Source organism: Battus philenor, unplaced genomic scaffold, assembly GCF_028537555.1.
Source record: "Battus philenor isolate CCGP_79_NKW_IND1 unplaced genomic scaffold, ilBatPhil1.0.hap1 SCAF_1, whole genome shotgun sequence".
Classification (NCBI taxonomy): Eukaryota; Metazoa; Arthropoda; class Insecta; order Lepidoptera; family Papilionidae; genus Battus; species Battus philenor.
This window is the reverse complement of record NW_027181661.1, coordinates 1,847,418-1,867,322: the sequence shown is the minus strand read 5'-3', so window position 1 is coordinate 1,867,322 and position 19,905 is coordinate 1,847,418. Positions and strand designations below refer to the sequence as shown.

At 31.4% G+C, this 19,905-nt stretch overlaps 1 protein-coding gene across 1 annotated transcript; it reads left to right on the top strand.

The window, feature by feature from the left end:
• The first annotated feature begins 819 nt into the window (after window positions 1-819).
• On the top strand, window positions 820-11,604 carry Aplip1 (JNK-interacting protein Aplip1). Its single transcript, XM_068764058.1, has 9 exons — window positions 820-902; window positions 1,072-1,313; window positions 4,569-4,823; window positions 4,910-4,948; window positions 5,154-5,354; window positions 7,451-7,568; window positions 7,643-7,811; window positions 9,792-9,976; window positions 11,532-11,604. Exons 1-9 carry the CDS (start codon window positions 820-822, stop codon window positions 11,602-11,604), a joined length of 1,365 nt encoding a protein of 454 aa, XP_068620159.1.
• Window positions 11,605-19,905: the final 8,301 nt, after the last annotated feature.

The following is a 19,905-nucleotide window of genomic DNA, read 5'->3' as shown; positions in this document are numbered from 1 at the left end:
TAAATAAATTGGGGAGTCTTATGTCCTGGTGATGAAACATTTGCGGTGAGGTCGACTATTATATATTTATTATTATTGTTAGACTGCTATGTAAACTATTTAAAATTTCTCAACTATTGATTGAACAAGTAACATCAGAAAAAAAATGCTTTATATCAATATAAATAGTACATTGAACCATCCCATTTATCTAGACAATTTTTGTTAATGTTAATAAATATTTTGTTCCATTTTAACCGATCAGCGAATAAAATATACAGTTTATTTAATATATAATCTGTGCGATTTTATCAAAATATATTCTTAAGATACTTGAATATTCAATTTTGTCACACTTGTTGCTTCATATTAATGTCGAAGATACATCGTTGTTTACAGAAATTAATTCCAGTTACTTTCATTTGATCGAACATGTCTCTCCGCGTATAGCGCCCTTGGAATCCTTTTCAAGGACATGTGAAGGCTTCATGCCCTTCACTTGTCCTTGTGAGCAAAGAGAGTAAACAATTACTTTTTAATCCAAATAAAAACATTTTTATTAAAAAAATACTTTTTGATATGTGTTTCAAAAGTAAAATAGTGTGAAAATTAAATAAGAAGAGAGTCATGTTTGAATGTAAATATGTTATTGTCGGTTTTTCCCGCTGATTCATGAATTAGAAGGGTGTACACGAGAGGGATGCGAGGAATGCGCGCGCAGTATTTTAACACATGCGCAGTAACGAAATTGGACCCTCCGTGTCTCGGTCGATACAGATAAAGGGCATCGAGTCGCGCATGCGAAACCCTCTCTTCCCAACCGCCAGGAGCAAAAGCGACATGGCCGACAGCGAGTTCGAGGAATTTCGCCGTGTATTTGATAAATTACCTCAACATATCAAAGCTCCATCGTCGTTTTATTCGTGAGTTAACCTTCTTCTATTATTTTCCACAATTTTCAACCAACACTACACACTATACTTTCATGTCACCATACAACTTGTACTGTAGCGAAAATACAAAAAAAAAATAATCGAATGATATTTATAAATGGTATTTGTGATGTAATTTTTAAATAATGTCCGTTTTCAGATTAGTGCCAAATGTGGGGTTAGAGGATGATTCGCCATCATCGAAGAGTGATGGATCATCAGATGATGATAAAGGGTGTATTGGTGATGCGGATGCAGTCCACACAGCACCGACCAGCGTAGACGGTTCACCAAAGAATCAAGGAGACGTTTCCGATGCACCATGCAGCCCTCGACACCAGAACTTCACAAGCGGTGAAAGAAAACGCAGGAAACTGCCCGAGATACCAAAGAACAGAAAGTGTAAGCAGTTAATATCACTCTTTCTATTTCTTGACTCTACAATTTGTATATCGATTCCTTGTCTCTACCATAGAGATGCTGGTGCTAGCGTTTATTTTTAGATTTCGCATCTGCGCTGTGCGTCTGTCCATATGTTATGTATAATAAACTATGATCATAGTATTGCTTTTGCGACTATTTAAAATGTTTATGAATTATCTATACGTTTACGAACAGAAACACGTTCATGACAATTTACTTATAAAAATAATAACATAACGCAAACTCTACTGAGGATTTGAAATAAATCGATAGATAATATAAAACAAAATACATTATATCAAAAAAATAAATGATTAACAATAAACATGGTTTACTTTTAAATTTTATCAAAAGTATTAATCAATACAATGACAACATTTATTAAAAGTATTGTGTATTTAATAAATACCTATAATCAAACAAAACATTGACTTGCGATTTAAGTAACCAATCCACTTTGAAGAGATTGATGACTCTATTCAGTTGATGAGCTATGGTAGCCCAAATAGCGGACTGGGAATTACGATCGTAATTCGCAGGTTCGAATTCCGAGATGCAATCTTATATAACACTTTGTGCATTAATTATGGGATTCGTAGCTCACAAACAAGTTTCCACAGGCCCAACCGGATAGCAGCGGCCACTGCGTAGCATAATACCCCACTGCAATCGCCTATACGCCTGCCAAAGATGGCGATTCTGGTGTATCCACATATGAATATATCTTGGGAAAGTTTATGCCTAGCATTGGGCGAGTCCATTGGAATAAATTACGACAATTAAGTTGACAGTGCCATCTATCGGCAACTTATTTAACTAAAAATGCTTAAGATATTTTTGTGTCAACACACATACACAACAGTTATTTTTCTATACGGATCAAATTTTATGAAAATTAAAATAAACATTGGCTGGTTACACTACGCATAAAATTTTTAAATTTAAAAATAGAACTGAAAGGAACCCGTTATAAAATTAAATTTAAACTTTTTATTTAATTTTATTTTCTTATTACGTTTTAGGATCGAAACGAGAGAATATCATATGATACAACGCTTTATTATGTATTCATTAAATAAAATCTTTAGTATATTTCATTACATACCCCTAATCTAAAAATAATTACTCAGTATCTATTTATATATTTCATATCTATTTGTTAACAAATGTCCTCAACAACAAGGAGTAACAAAAACCACCTACAACATAGTATTAAATGAACAACTAAAAATAAAATTTGTTTGTATAATAAATAAAACTTGACGAACACACAAACACAAACAAAAGAGATGCATTTGAATAAGCGTTATGTTTCATACGCTTAACGAAAAAATAATATCAAATAATATATTAAATATGTTACACACTTGTAATGATTACATTACGAATGATAATAATAAATATATTATTATCATACATGACTGAAATATTTAAATAATAAAAAAATGTTTTTGAAATAGTCCAAAGTAGCATCAATGATCAACAGATTTTAGGATTTTTTATGAAACGTCATTTCAGGCCATATACGCCCAGTGCTATTGATTATAGGCCTACCTCTAAGATATTGTACTTAGATATATAATATCTTAGATATTGTACGCAGAGATCGCTGCTGCCCATTCCCTGGTAACTTGTTTATGGGCAGTGACTATGCTATATGATTAATACACAAAGTATGTTTGTAAAATGTCACAAAGTTTGTAAGATTGAATTTCGGGAATCGAACTTTCTACCTATGATCGCAAGTTTCAGTTCCATTGGCCTACCATTCTTAAATTTTATAAATAAGAAAGTAAACTAAAAATTTTCAAATAATTTTATGTTTAGCATTCACCATCTCATTCAGACATCAATTACATAGTTCTATAAAAAGACGGTACGATTAAAAAAGCACAGTTTAAAAGCTAACTTGCTATACGTACTAAAATCTTAAAAAAAAAACAAATGAACATGTAATAAAAACATTAAAAAAATATTCCCAAAGATAATCATAACCAAAAATATTATTTGCTTGCTACAAAAAGAAAAACATGTTCGATTTTCGAAAAATATATTTAAGACTAAACAATAATACGTACCATACAAATTATTTAAACTAATTAAAAAAAACCAAAAAAGGTTCCACCTGCTCATCATTGCGTTACTTCGGTAAGTATAAATTTAAAAAGCTCATTGACAAAATTTCTTTTTTAAAATCTTATTAATATTTTACAAAGTGAAAATCGTTAATTGACAGCTTACAAAAAAAATATTACAGTATTTTAAAATCATCATTCGTTCTTTCTTAAGAAGCAGATGTTCTGTTTACATTTGAAATTAAAATTAAGAGAATCGTATTAAAGCATTCTGTTAATACCTTGATATATATCTGCATACTAGGATTTATTAAGAGGAAAAAATAATAGATACGAATAAAAAAAATCTTTATTCGTATCTATTATTTTGTTTTAATCCAGCATATTCGTATAATTATTATATGCTAGATTAATTTGTAAATGTTATTACAAATATGAAGACAAGAGTTTTACATATAAATCTCTTCTTTTCAGCCGATGAAAGCGTACTGCAAGGCATAGTCCTCCCTAAAAGATCGACCTGAAGTTTCAGTCTTTCCACCTGCATCCATCAACTTCCCGAAATATCTCTATCCATCGCAGATTGACCATCTATCTTTTAATATATAGCGCATTAATTGGTCATCATCTATAACTCTTTAAGACTATTGTAAATTAAAAAAAAGCAAAGTATCGCCTCTTTCTCTGATTTTCGTTTTATATCCACTGAAAAAAAAATTAAAGTTAAGAAACTTTAATAAAAGATTGCTTAAGTAGCATTAAAATCACTAACTTTTTCAAAATTTTAAAACAGAATCTATAGTCTGTTATTAGACTACGAGTGTTTAAAATATACTGATTTTATAGATAATATATACGCTGGTTTTGTATATATCTGACGAGATTGTTGCTGCGGTAGGTTACGGGTGGCTTCAAGATGCCAAAGGCAGAGAAAAAGGGAAAGCCTTGGAGGAGGCTTTTATCCTGAGGGGGTCCATACAAAATGATTTAAGTAACTTTAAGTCATTTGTATGGATTGAAATAAAGCTTTATTATTATTGTCATTAATTATTATGTACACTAAAATATGTAGACTACGATAAGGATATGTTAGGAATTATATATAATATTTGTAGAATCAATTTATATTTGAATAAGGATTATTTCGATAATTTTTCAGCAACAGTCATGGCTTCCAATCAACCTGCATCTCTTGCCGATGAATTGGGAGCAATAGCGGGATTGGTTATGAGACCGGGAGGCCAGACCCGACCGCTTTTGGTTCTCAAATGCGGATATCTCCTCGACGAAGACTCTAGTCCTGACTCCGAAAGGCTTCAGAGTCTCGGTGACGTCGATAGCGGCCACAGCACCGCCCATTCGCCAATCGACACAGGACCTAAAAGCCTATCTCCGACTCCGCTTCAACAAAATGGTTTGTTCAATTCCATTTATATCAAATTTACTTTTATCTTATCATTCCTTACCGTTTCATGTTTAGATGTACAATAATTATTTCAGTGCAATTCGTGGATGCTTTTCAATTCTCTTCGTATTGGGGTATACAAAAAAACATTTCTTTTTATACGCTTCACGCATACGTTGAGCATATAATTGAGCCATTTTAATAACAAAAGAGAGGCTTCTATTCATTCGATTTCAAAGCAGCCCTTTTAAAGTTCACGCTTGCATGAAATATTGCAAAAGTACGCACTTATAAATAGTTTCTTGTCTCAGACTATTGTTTAGAAGATAACATTTTCAGTTTCACCGACATCGAGTTGCAGTATTAATGGTATTAATTGTGGTGGTAATACCACAACAGTTCCACACAGTCACCTCGAGATGCTTGAAGCGACACATAGGGCGTTACATAAATTCAACCCTAGACATCACGATGAACTGGAAGTAGAAATCGGTGATCCGATTTACGTTCAAAAAGAAGCTGAGGATTTATGGTGCGAAGGTGAGTCGTGTATTTATGTAATATATTACGTGGATCGGAAAGTACCGTTTTCGTAAGTTAAATTTACACGAATTATTAACAAGTTTTTATTTCTATTCAATAATATATTCACCTTAGTTATCAACAACTTTTTGATATCTAGTATACAAACTTTCAATGCAAAAGCGGTAATAAATCTTTCGGTTCTCAGTAAAATATGTCCACAAAAACGACATTACTTTCCGGGCTCCCTAACATTATTTTCAAGCCTTCTTATACAAAGAAGTAAATATAATGATTATTTATTATATTTATAATAAAACTTTAACTAAAAAACAATACTCGAATATGTTACGTGCCAAATGGTCACGCAAAGCGGGAGTCATTTATGATAAGAAAAATCAAACTAACTATACATTTACCTCTTTAAAGTTTAAGCGTGTGAATAAAATATATAATGAAATATACGTCTATTTACGTACGACTTGTATATGTACAACGTGAGCCGTAAATATAACGAGTCTTAAATGTTGATCCTCTTTCATATTTTCGGTGTACTAACCAAATTATCCTTACTTTATAAACAGATGCAATGTTATTAAATTCATACCTCGTTCTCTCTCCAAGGAATCACGACTCTTAATTGTACAGTCAGCTTCACATTGTCTTCATTCGATCACATGATTTTTAATTATTTTTTCCGTCTTTTTAAAATTGAAAATTAAATCTTCAAACGTTTAATAATTTAATCAACTAAATAGAATGCAGGAAAAAAGCAAATCATTTGAAGTACATCAAACCGGAAAAACAATAATGACATCTTTCAATTTCAAGCTACGAGCGTTTTAAATACGATTTGAATTATAGAGATCACGAAAAATCTGGATAAATTAGTGCAGTTTTTCCCAACGTGGTGACTACAGTACGCAAAAATTTTATTGTTAAGGGAAGTAATTGTAAATGTTAAAAACTGGACATTGTTATGGCGTCGTGAAAAAAAAACAAGACACCAAAAATTTAAAAAAAAACTTTAACTTAGTTTAACTTTTAAATAGTTCACTGTTTAAGCTAGGATATAATTTAAGAGAGTCACATGCAGAAACGTGACCAAAAATATTCGGAAAAATTAAAATAATAGTAAATATAGCACAGACGCTATAAAAATAGTTTTTACAGCACTATTAAAATGTATGTTTTATGCGGTGCTAAAAGATATTATCATTATCCTTCGTAAACTGATTCAAAATCGCTATCGTCACTTGGAGATACCACCTATCTTGTTTAGACGTCAGTTCAGTAAATGTGTAATCGTAGAATTTAACAAAGCAAAAAGTAAAATGTAAATTATAAAATTGTTTTCTAAAATATATTAGAAATCAAAATTAAATGAAAAAGAAATGCAAAAGTAGTACTCGGAGTAAGGGAGGTAACATAGTAAAAGGAAATAGAGTATGGGAAGGAATAGAAAAGAATATGACGAATGATAGAAAGATATGTAAAAGATAATATAAAAGATAAAAGATGAGGATTAAAATTAAAAAGTCAGTTAAAAATTTATTGAGACCATATTTTCCCTGCGTACCTAATATAGGGGAATGTACAAGAGTTCTCCAATCGCAGGGGTCAAATAATAATAAAAAAAAACCGTGCAGTCCCATGCTTGTACCTGGGGAGCGTGATATACAAGATCTTAATAACAATTTTTCATAATTTAATTTTTATAGCACAAAAATTCGTACAAAACAATAAACATAAAATATGTATATTGTACTAGGAATTTTTAACAGAACTCTTATTGATCTACACTCAGAAGAAGCAGAAAGAAACTCCGCATCGACACTTTTCTTAATAAAGTTTAACACAGACTTATACTCGTATATACACTTTACCAGATATAACCTAAATGGCTGCATAAATCAAACGAAACTATGTTTTTGCACATTACATGTGGTGTTCTGTTAATTTTTTATTATGAATACGTCAACAGATAGATCCCTTGAAATGTCTATTGAAGGGCTTGGTCTATCTATTGGGGTATCTATTTACGTCGCAATTTTTTTAAAATTTCAATAAAGAGTAAATTATTAAATAAATTAACACTAATAATATTGTAACAGGTGTCAATCTGAGAACTGGTCAACAAGGAATATTTCCATCGGCGTATGCTGTAGATATGGAATACAACGACTTCGATCCAGCGAACGCGATGGTCAAGAGGGAGAGGTACCTCCTCGGGTAGGTTATCGAATTGGTCAATTAAAATAGTTTGAACAGATTGTCTTACGCTAATTGAACCATACGTTAACCAGATACATGGGGTCAGTGGAGACGTTAGCGCATAAAGGTACAAGTGTCGTGTGTCAAGCGGTGAAGAAAATAATTGGTGATTTCACTGGAGACCCCAATTCAACAGCGCAACCGTGTATTTTGGAAGTGTCAGATCAGGGTTTGCGTATGGTCGATCGCGGGAAACCATCGGTATGTATCAATAAATTATATATTATCTTATGTTTTCTTAATAAAAACATTTGCAATATATATAAATGTGATTATATATATATATATATATATATATATATATACATATATATATATATACAATTATATATATATATATATAAATATATATATAATATATATATATATATATAATTTTTAATTTTAAATTCGTTGTCGATGTTCATTCATGAAGCTAATAAATGTCAAAAATCTTTCAAAAACTATATTTGTAAAGAGCAACTGTTGAGTTTCTTGCCGGCTCTTCAGAGAACTACCTTCCGAGTCAGTGGTAGCTTCTTGTAGGTATAAAAATTCGACATTTTATATTAATTAACGATTCAAAAGTGCTAGTAATATTCTATTCGTATAAAAAATGTTTCTATCTTTTTGATCATTCGATTTGGCACTTTGGTCGGAAAATTATACTTTTATAGACATATCGCTTTTAACTACTTCAAATACATATTAAGCTCATGGAGCACTATGAAATAAAATTAATGCTCTTGAAAACAGAATTGACAAACATTTGACAAAAGAGTCTCTATTGTTCTGCGACAGGGACCAAATAAAATTTCAGAGAGTTATAACAAATGTATAACAACATGCGTTTTTAATTCAGTTATTAACACCATACGTGCTTCTATTAACTTTCTACGCTACATTATTTTAAAAAAGAAAATGAAATATCAAATATTTAATGGAATCAGGACTCTGTGTTTGGCACTAATTTGTGTAACTTACTTCTACGTGACATGAAATAAGTTGACAAAAAAGTTAATTGCAATTATGATGTTATAAAAAATAAAATATTTAATGGTATCAGGCGTTACATACGTCCATCCTAAGTAAGAATAGGACCAATATTTAGCCACTTTCGCATATGCAGTGGTAGTCGTGCAACAAAGTGCACCTCCACGGGGTATCTTTAGGAGTTATGTTACACCTATTAGTGCCAAACACAAAGTACTCTGTTTGTGTATTTGTGGAGGGGTGAAACACGTGTTGAGTAATTTGAAGGTGGCAGTTGTGTAATTCGCATTGTTTGCCGCATACGCAATTATCAGTGGGGTGGCGGGCGGTGCACTTTGTTGCACGACTACCACTGCATGTGCGGAAGTGGTTAAATATTGGTCCCTTTCTTACTTGAAATATCAAAGTTCTTGTTCTTTTCAGCTGATGAACTCCCACTGCAAGGTATAGGCTTCCCCCAAACACCACCACGATGACAATGATTTTCCACTACCCTAATTATATCGTCAGTTTACCTAATGGGGCGCCTATATATCAAGTTTAATAAATTAACTTTTAATATAAATATATCACGCTTCTTGAATATTCTTGTTCAATATTACTCTGTTTAATATTTATTTTATTACTGATTGATGTAAAATCGATTCTCCAGCATTGAAATATTGATCTATTTATTTATTTAAAGTGTCAAAATCAGTAACATTTTTTCGTTGTACCTACACGTAGTGAGATTTAAGTTCGAATCGTTGAATTAAGTTGATGTATATTTAACTTTACACCCCAAGCCTTAAGGGTCAAGTAAGTGCAGAGTAAAACGTTTACTTATAAGAAGGGATATAGGCCACTTCCAAGTTATACTATTGGAAATATATAAAGAGGAAATTTAGAATTATGTGGACTTTGTTCATTGTATATAGTATAAGAAACCGCCTAGGTTTACATTTGTACTATCAGAGTTGACAATTTAATTATTGAAATAAATAAAACATGATGTAATATTTTAAAATAGGTAAAAACAGTCGAAACGAGTCATGAGAAGCAACCTCCCTTTGAAATGGCACTAAAAGACAGAGTACATGCATTTAAGTTCATCATTAGTTAAAATATTATGTAATTATTACATATTATTTTTCATAATAATATAGATAATTAAGTATGAAATTGTACAACATATAAACGTATGTTAAAATATTCACTTGACTCCCACAGAAAGACGTTTCAAATGTTCCATGCATCGATTACTTCTATTCGCTGAAGAACGTCTCCTTCTGCGCCTTTCATCCCCGCGATCATCGGTATCTTGGATTCATCACAAAACACCCATCGTATCAGCGGTTCGCTTGCCATGTGTTTCGAGGACAGGAGTCAACGCGTCCTGTTGCGGAAGCAGTTGGGTAAGTTTTTTAATTAACATACTCTATAAAATTCCTTTTCTGTACTTTTCATTTTTAAGGTCCATGAATTTTTTATTGATTTATATGGTAATAGCCGCGTGTACTTTTTTATCTATGGCATGGATTTGGTCAGTGCACGTTATCTCTTTCTGCCTTCTTTCTTCGATTCAAAGCTTCTGATTTTCTCTTCATCATTTTCGGGCAATGTGTCACATGTACTTTGTTTTGTTTGATGCAGATCTTGTTTATTTAATGACCCTTGTTTTTCGTGGTCTTTCGTTTCCCTTGTCTTGTGTGTATACATTCTCTTTCGTCCTTCACATTATGTTTTATTCATTCCTTTTACGCTTCATGTGATCTGTCATTCTTCACTTGCAGATCTCCTTTCTTGCATGTTTGTTCCTGGATCACAGTTATTTACATTACTTCACATTATCACAGATTGTTTTTTTTTACCACAGACTCTTTATGTTTATTTCAATTTCTGTTGTTATTTTGTTATTTGGCACTATGTTCTAATTTTTCAAAAAACCTTAGTCTCAATTATCATAGTATTGTAAAATATTTTTCGTTGTGTCCTTTTTTTTGTTAGATACGAGATGTTTTAATTTTTTAAATTCGTTTCAAGGGAAAATTTGTCAAAATTGTCTTTAAATACGATCTTTTACAGTCCTTTGTTCCTTATTGTATATGTCTTGACTATAATCCATCTTTATTTTCATCACAAGTTGCTTTCACTCTTTTTATGTATTTTATATTTCGATATTAATTCCACTAGTCCTTTTTGTCGGGTATTTCTTGTGTACCTTTTTTATATATTTTGACTGTTCCACTCTGTTTGTCGGTGTAGCCGTTTTATTAAATATCATACTAAAGGTTGAAGCTATTATATATCCATATATACAGAGTAGTTGTATATTCGCAGATCGTTTGCGTAAATCCTGAAATTCAAATAAATTTTGCGCCGCCATGCAAGGTGTAGACCATATCAAAAAATCACAAGTGTTATATTTAAGCTCGCTTCTATCTCTGTGTTCTGCGATGAAATGTTTAATAAAATACGACATTAACATATTTTAAAACTTCAAGTTTCCTGATACGCTATATAGTTTTTGAATTACTTGTTTTTGATCGCACCAAAGTATATTTATTTATTTACAAATCAATCAGTACATAGTTATTTTTATTTATCGGTATTTACGAGTATCTCTGTGTCTGTTGTAACGGAGCTTTTTTAAACACATTTTTAGAAACATATTTTTTAAAATAAACTTTTTACATTAATTCTAACATTATTCACTATTTTTATATGTTGTAATATAATATTTAATTATTCATATTACATTTATTATCATCATAATTTCAGCTATAAGACGTCCACTGCTAGAATAAGGCTTCGCACATAGAACCTTAAAGCGTCCTGCATCCAGCGCCTTACGATAGTCTCATTTTTAGAGATTTAAATATGTTTATGCATATTTATTGTACCAAACTTACTCAACAGGTCTTATAAATTTGAATATAATGTTAAAAATTAATTATGTTTTGCTTCCAGGAGGGCGTTCCAGAGATTCTATCAGAAATTCATAGAAACTGCTTATCCAATCGAAGATATTTACATAGAGTAAATTTATACAAATCTAAATTACATCACTTTAATGGTATATCAAGCTTTCACTATGAAATATTCACACGATCTCAGCAGTTCATTCACTTCCATATAATTGTGCTCTAAACGAAACCTAGGGCTTTAAGAAACCTTTCTGACTTGATAGCTATAATGCCTTTTAGTTATATTTTCTTAAGAAAAAAAATGAATGTAAAATCATATAAAAATATGTTAGTAACAATTGGAAGGAACTAAGCCTTACTTTGAGCCTTCCTTGTAAATGTATTATGAAGTATATATAAAAGGTTTAGGTGTAAGGTAAATTAAAAAAAAAACACTCCTAGCTTTCAGTTATACTACATGTTTTTTAAGATCACAAGAGAAATAAATGGCGAATAACATAACAGCCAGGCAAATATATCATTTTTTGAATCTCGTTTACTGTGATATGAAAACCTTTGATTTCAACATTAGATTTAATATTTAAAAGGCTTATCTACGTTACGATGAACATTTCAAGAATTCGAAATTCAAATTAGTATAACCTTCTAACATATTAGATATTATGTGATATCTGTAACTGTAACACTATATATTTATAAAGAAATATATATTTGCAATTATGATACATTTTTTGGGTCATAAATATGTACAGTGTCAATCATGCGTTCTGATGTAACTGTAGAACCTTTAATTATACTATTTAATTAGTATAACTAAATCGTTGTATGTACTAAACGTCAATCAAAATACAAACAATACGCATATGAATTTATTACTATATCAAATTTGTAAATAACTTATATAAGTACACGATGACGCTCTCGAAAAACAAAACGAATGTTCTAAAAATAAAAGAGATGAGTTAATTAAAAAATTAAATCGATTTTCGTAATTAAAAATGAGAGGTATAGTTGAAATAGATCGCGTCGTTAGTTCATACCCTATATTGTTAAGTAATTTAATATCTGCAGCATTGTTTTCGGCGAAGTTTAAAAACGGGTATAGCGTTAAAAACTAAAAAAAAAAGCTCATAACTGTAAAGTGTGAAAATGTTATTTATTTTTCCAATACTGTAGATCTATTTAACATGGAATGATAATAAACTAATTCTGTATTACGTGGGATTGATATATTTTGTTTTATTTATTTATTTTGTACCTTCACATAATTTTTGCATCTCATTATACATTTCATATGATATAGACCTCATCTATATATCTCGAATAAGACTGATTAGTTATTTGAACCCATAGACGCTCACTGCTTAGGCATCCTTCAAATATGTAGGGTATATATCAAAACCTCCATGTTTGGATTTGCGATCACTGTGCGTTATTATGGTAAGCAGAGGATGCTGCTGTCCAATCTCTTAAAATATGTTTATGAGCAGAGGCCATAGTTAATATTGTAACACAAGAATCGAATCCGCGACCTATGATCGCAAGTCATGGTGCTCTACCACTGCGCTACCGCTGCTATATTCCTGTTATATTCTAAAATTTGCCGACTTCTTTAATGATGATGATATGATGATAATGATAAAGACTTTTTCTGCTCTCATCACCTCAATACACCTCAAAGATATGGAGGAGATATGTGTGCGTTGTGATTCTTCTCCTTTCGCAATTCACTACCGAAGCAACATTGAATAAATATATACCTTTGAATACATCTTTAGATCGAAATATTTCCAAATTCATATTCAAAAATTCTTTATTCAAAATACGATGAATAACTTGTCACATTACATTGATTCAAGACTACGTTTTGTTCGGATGATAATTGCCTCATACCTAAGAAGAACAGGTGAACGAGAACTACATAACACTGTGATAAAAAGTAAGGTGAAATTTTAATTTTAAATCTACGAGTATATTTTAGAATTTTTTAATTAAAAATTAACAATAAAAACACATGAAGTCTTGATTGGTCAATGTCATACTGCATTGTATCTTCGCGACTTTTTTTGCCGAAAACTCGACTCATACAGTTCCGTAACCACTGTTCGCCTGATATGGTTTCGTGCGACTTTTGGATTTTCAAACTCAAAAGGCCAATGCGAGGACGCCGTTCTGATACTATTAAGGAGATAAAAGCCGAATCGAAGATCTTGAACTTCGATTTGGCTTGATCAAAGTTTCGAGGACTAAAAGAAGCATTGACAAAAGTGCGTTTGATTGAACGGAGTGATAGAGAGTGATAGTTAGGAGATGAAAATGATTTAGAAGAATAAATAAAGAATTTACATTCTACAAACCGTATCTTGATTTTTATTTAATTATATAAAATCAAATTTTTAATGAACATTAAACTAGCCTGAACGCAAACACATCATTCTGCCCGATGTGCTATCTGGTTTTAAATTATTTAAAGTGAAATATCTCACAGCACACAAAAGTCCTGTGACAAATATTTTTTTTTAATTCCAACAGTGAAAACTATTTGAACATTACATCGTATCCTAATGTAAAATTGTATTCGATATCTATACAAAGATTTGCTATCTACATACATCATTTTACAAAGGATGTACATACAACTTTAACTCGCAATATTCGTATATGTATCTAATAATATTAATAACTACGAAACTGATACTGTTTTCACAAATGAACAATGCCAACACGTATTTTTAAAATACTGTCGAAAAATTACAAGATAGGTTATAAGAAAAATCAAAACTTTGAACGTAAGGTCGAGTAAAGCAAAAAAAAAATGAATGTGATACAATTTAAAATAGAAATAAGTTGTACGAAACAAAAATTTAAATAGTTAACAGTGTTTTAAAGATTGTGGCGAAGGAATAGAGGCGATATGTGAAAGGATTGTAAATAAACGAAAATAATCTATGATAATGTGAAGGACGTAAGATAGAAAAATAAAAATTGTGAAAGTCGAGACAAGAGAGTGTTAAACGAGAACGGCGGCCATTAAAAAAGTAGCCTTTACCAGATGGAAACACAACAAAAAAAACTCAAAGTTTTTATTGGGCAATAATTTAATTTAGGATTAACTAAAAAAAATATAGGATCATAAAACAGCATAAATGGAACGATACACGTGGAAGCATAAACGCATGTTTGATGCGGCTTAGTATTCAGTCATGTGTTTTCCCATTCCTCTCACCATTTTGCATCTCGCTCACACTTTAAAGTTCTAACGCGATAGATATATCGGAAGGAGGGGAACTTACCCCTAACCAAACTTATACAGGGAGTGAGGGATCACACCGATAATGTTGGCTTCCTTAGGGAGGGCGTCGGAGTGATGCCTTAGTAGCACGTTAATCTATTGTCAAACTGGGAGTGCTGCATTTAAGTTTTAGCTCTCATGAATTTCTAAGAAAATCACTTATTCAATATTTTCATGGCCTGTTGCCCCGATTTTTTATTTGTAATACAATCGATACGAAAATTCCGTTTTAATATTATTTATTTATTTATTTTAATATTATGATTTACACTGTAGAGACAAGTATATTTAATGTTTAAGGTCTAATTTGTAATTGTGTTACAGTGATGGAATAATTTATTAAAATGTAGGTCTAGTCTACGAATCACTCTCAAATTTATTCCGCTTGACCCGGTTCGTGGTACCAGAATCTTATTTATTCCAATTAAATGAACCCCGCTCTGAATATAGCACTACTTCCAAATTGGCAACGTTGCCAAAAGCCTGTCAAGTGAGCTAACTGTAATATATTTCAATACGATTCGGCAATGTTTTTTTTAATATTCAAGACGGGACTGCTAAAGGCAGCAAATACTGTTTTTACAATTCGAACAAAAAAAAGGATAAAAATTTTTCGAGAGATGGCGCTTTTCCCTTTTTGGTTATAAGTTACGGCAATAGATGTCGCTAGTGGTTGAATATTTGTAAACGAGCGAGCACGTGGCTGCCCCTGAAAACCGAGAGCAACTTCGCCGCGACGGAAACAAGTTTTGACGGGAAAGCTATACATAGAGTGCTATTTATAGCAGGCGATTGTAAACAAACAACGTTACATAGAGCTAGAACTTGTGTGGATTATTTTTACAGTGCTATTATTTTTAAAAGTTGTTGATAAAATCTTTTTAATTTTATTTCCCTGTCTAGATACAGATGCAAAAACACATCAAATATGTATTTTTAAATTATTTTCTTTTTTCATATTTTGTTTATAGATAATTTATACACATTCTTATATTTAAATAATTTTTAGCTATTCAAAAACTTAAAGCGTTGAATTAATTAATATCATACGGTTACTAAACACTTCGCTTCTATTATTATATAAAAGAGGTTATCACTTGTCATTTATTCCTAACGTAGTATGGTCAAAAAAGCTTCTTTTTTATTTATCCTTGCGTTATAAAAATACATCAAATAATTATTTTTCCACGCATTTGTTTAAGTTGCTTTTGAGATAGATATAACCTTTATATTTAATAACTTCCGCCTTTATTGAAGCCATAAAAATATATTATTAACAACACTATTTTAAATGATTTTAGAACTGGCCAGTTTTAAAAACAAGTTTTAAAATAAATGAAAGTATTGAAATACGAAAAAAAATGTTACGAGAACATAATAATTTGTCAATAATTAAAAAATACTTTTGATCTGAATTACGAACATGAAACGTGAAAATATTAATTGTATGATATTAAAAGGTTTTTTGCTGTTATAAAGTTCCATCGCACGCTCCTTTTTGCAACTGACAACATGAAAACCAAAATTAAATACTATGTAATTGAAGATTGTAAGTCAATATCACTTATTTGTTAATAAATGTTACGCTTTTATTGAAAAATTAAATAATAAATTGAAGTCTTTTAACTGTCTTGAATTTTTCTAGATAATTGATTTGATGTGTTAGTAAAAGATTTCAATGTCTTCCAATATACCGATTTATCTGCTCATATATTCTATTCCTGTCTTTGTTCAGAAGTTGTTTATTTCTTTTTGGAGTAGTACGTTCTTACTTTTTTACTTCAAGACATTCTTCATATTCTTGACAGTAAAGATGCTCATTCTTTCTTTTTCCTTCTCCATCACTGGATGAGTGTAAGCCTGGAACAGTGAAAACTATTCGATTTAAGAGCTGCTCATTAAGATGGAAAGAGATTGCTTTAAACCGCTTATAGCACGTTAAAACGGATCCGCTATTTTTAAATTACCGACGTTTCCAATGCTTTATGTTATCTGTGGTCCTTTGTAGGACTGTGAGGTTGGACGTTCGTAATTCATTTTTACTCGACCGAAATTAAAAAAAAAAGTGACGATGTATCGCAGAAGTTGATTTTTCTCTATTTTTTTTTCTTTTAGTTTTATACATTATCATGTTAACTTTTATCCGCTTTACTTTCAGTATCGTCTAATAAACTGATTTTCATTGGGGCTGAAAGATTCTCGACTGTTGACCACGAGCAGGTAGACGAGGCGTCGGTAGGTCCCCACTAGGTAGACCGACGATATGGTTAGGTCACGAGAAGTTACTGGATGCGGGACCAGTTACCGTGGCGACCTTTGGGGGAGGCCTAAGTCTTCCAGTGGGAATCTATTGCCTCAGAAGTAATATAGCCGGTTCAAAATATTATTTTAACCTTATTACTTCTACGTGTCATGAAATGAGTTGACAAAAAAGTTAATTGCAATTATGATATTATAAAAAATAAAATATTTAATGGAATCAGGCGTTACCTTGCGGAAGTTCATCCTAAGTAAGAAAAGGACCAATATTTAGCCACTTTCGCACATGCAGTGGTAGTCGTGCAACAAAGTGCACCTCCACGGGGCATTTTTAGGAGTTATGTTACACTGATTAGTGCCAAACATAGAGTACTCTGTGTTTGTGTATCTGTGGAGGGGTGGAACACGTGTTGAGTGATTTGATCGTGGCGGTTGTGTGATTCGCATTGTTTGCCGCATACGCATTTACCAGCGGGCTGGCGGGCGGTGCACTTTGTTGCACGACTACCACTGCATGTGCGGAAGTGGCTAAATATTGGTCCTTTTCTTACTTAAAAAATAAAACTATTTGTATTATGCAATCATGGGTTTTCAAATCGATTAAAGTACATAAACTTCTATATTTTATTGTTTATAGGCAAAGCATTTTGACCTCTGTCGTGCCTGATTTTAAGCGATGACAAAGTCTACGATGGTACTTGCTTACCTAGAATAAACTAATTCACTCTTGACTATAAGTCTCCCAAGTTATATGCAGCTGGAAGCAACGACGCCGGTAGATTATTACTTTACTTTACTATTCGTATTATAAAAGTATTTGTAAAAGATTAAAGGGTTTTCAACTGTCAACTTTAGAAATATTTTAATTTTAGTTTTAAAACTCGTTTCGCTGACCACTCTTAGTAGGAGTTTATTTTTATGATCTGTGGTTTATCAAATCAAAGGTACCGTTGGATGCGGTCAGATATTCAATAACTGCAAACTTTTTTAGCAACAGTTTTTTTAAGTGAATCAATATTCTGTTTAACATCAGGCAATGCATTGGCTGTATTCTTAATTTTTCTTCCATATGTGTATCCATGAAAACGATAAGACGAATTAAAAAAATTTTTTATTATTATTAATCATTTAAAGATACTAAATACCACCTAATATCTGTTTAGCATAAATCAGATAATGATTATGTATCGCAAATGCGTATGCGGCAACTTTTTTAATACAAAATCATTTAATTACTAATCGAGCTTTAATATGACAACATAACAATAAATAAGATGTATCTTTTTTGTTTGCGGTATAAATGACTTCGCATACCATCTCTACCAAAGAACGGTAAAAAGGAACGGTGGAATTACATCTAATAAAACTTCTTTATGTTCTCTCTTTATCTAACATTTCCGCAGATTGCGCCAAGTCCATCACAAAGAAGCCATTGGGATAAAAAAAATGAGTTCTCACACGTACAGGTCACATTCTCTGGTCTCAGAAAACAATCTTTGACTCTGCCGTCAACTTAGGACACTTCTTCCTCCGTGACTACCACTCTGCTGTGAAAGATGAAGCAAGCGTACAGTGTCCATCCTTTTGCCTTTGAGTGGACTCATTGAATCAGCCTCGAATCAGCTCTACCTGCCTATGGTAGTTCCTCTTACCCTCACCACATGTCATGGCTACCATATCCCAGGTCACGATAGTAAACAAACCACAGGACTTGCGCCCATAAGGTAGACATACTACTTCGTTTACAGAATGTATTAATAATAAACTGTTTAAACTTATTAAAGAGTCTATAACTTAAGTAGGTGATATATATTTACATACGCCTAACAAATAAATATAGGCCAGTTCGACATTGACAGAATATAAATATAAACAAATGATGGAATATCACATTAATATTGTTAAAAAAATTTGAAAAAAGAACAATTTTAAAATTAGAAATAAATTATTTTCTTAACGCAGAAAATGATGAAATAAACTGTTAAACTATATTGTGTTATAGTTTAAATATTTTTTCATTTCGATAATGTATATTTACTAAAAATATCTTAAATGTATGAAAACATATTGAACTGAACTGCAAAGTATTTCAGATTCGAACAATGAACACGACGTATCCCCTATGGAGTTTTTTTTTTTTCTGGTATATTTTAAATCCAAAGTTTACGCTAGTAACGCGAAATCCCTGGCGGGTTATAAAGAAAATATTAATAACGAAATGGCTGCCATTGTGGACTACACCCGCAGAGGCGTCATTAGGAATTTAAATCTAAACGTCTACCTTTAACGTGAAGATTTACTTTTCATGATAATGTTTCATAAGAAATAAATTTCATGTTCAATTTGTACTTTTCTTTTATTTTAATTCAGCTGACTAAATATAAACTGTATAATTATCAGGAAACATTATAAAATTAATAACAACAAATGTATATTGTTGTCGACTGTCTTGGTCATTTAAAATCTCTTATGTTTTTTTTATACTTTTCATATTGACAGTTTGGATCACGATGCAGTTTTGCTTCTGCATTAGTTATATCAGTCTATTTTACTGTTACCTAGTTTTTTTTTAACTATAATTAAATCACCTTTATTTTTATTACATCATTTTTATTTATTTAATCCGTTTATATATTCCACACACAGGCCAATAATCATAAAATGAAATCGTGTTATAAAAATATTTCGTTAAATATTTATAAATGTTTTCTCTGGAAACGTTATAAAACTTATTACGAATCGTATTTAGAGATGAGAATTAAATCGCTGAGGTAAATTGTAATCAAGGGATCAAAAATAAATTTTCTTTTAAGGCAAATAATTAAAATTCCTTGTTTATATGAAAAAACTGTAGATACGTATAAAC

Coding starts and splice junctions, on each gene's coding strand:
- Aplip1 (XM_068764058.1), top strand. CDS start 820: ATGGCCGACAGCGAGTTCGAGGAATTTCGCCGTGTATTTGATAAATTA. Junction 4,824..4,909: donor GACTCCGCTTCAACAAAATG/GTTTGTTCAATT, acceptor TAATTATTTCAG/TGCAATTCGTGGATGCTTTT. Junction 7,569..7,642: donor AGGGAGAGGTACCTCCTCGG/GTAGGTTATCGA, acceptor TACGTTAACCAG/ATACATGGGGTCAGTGGAGA.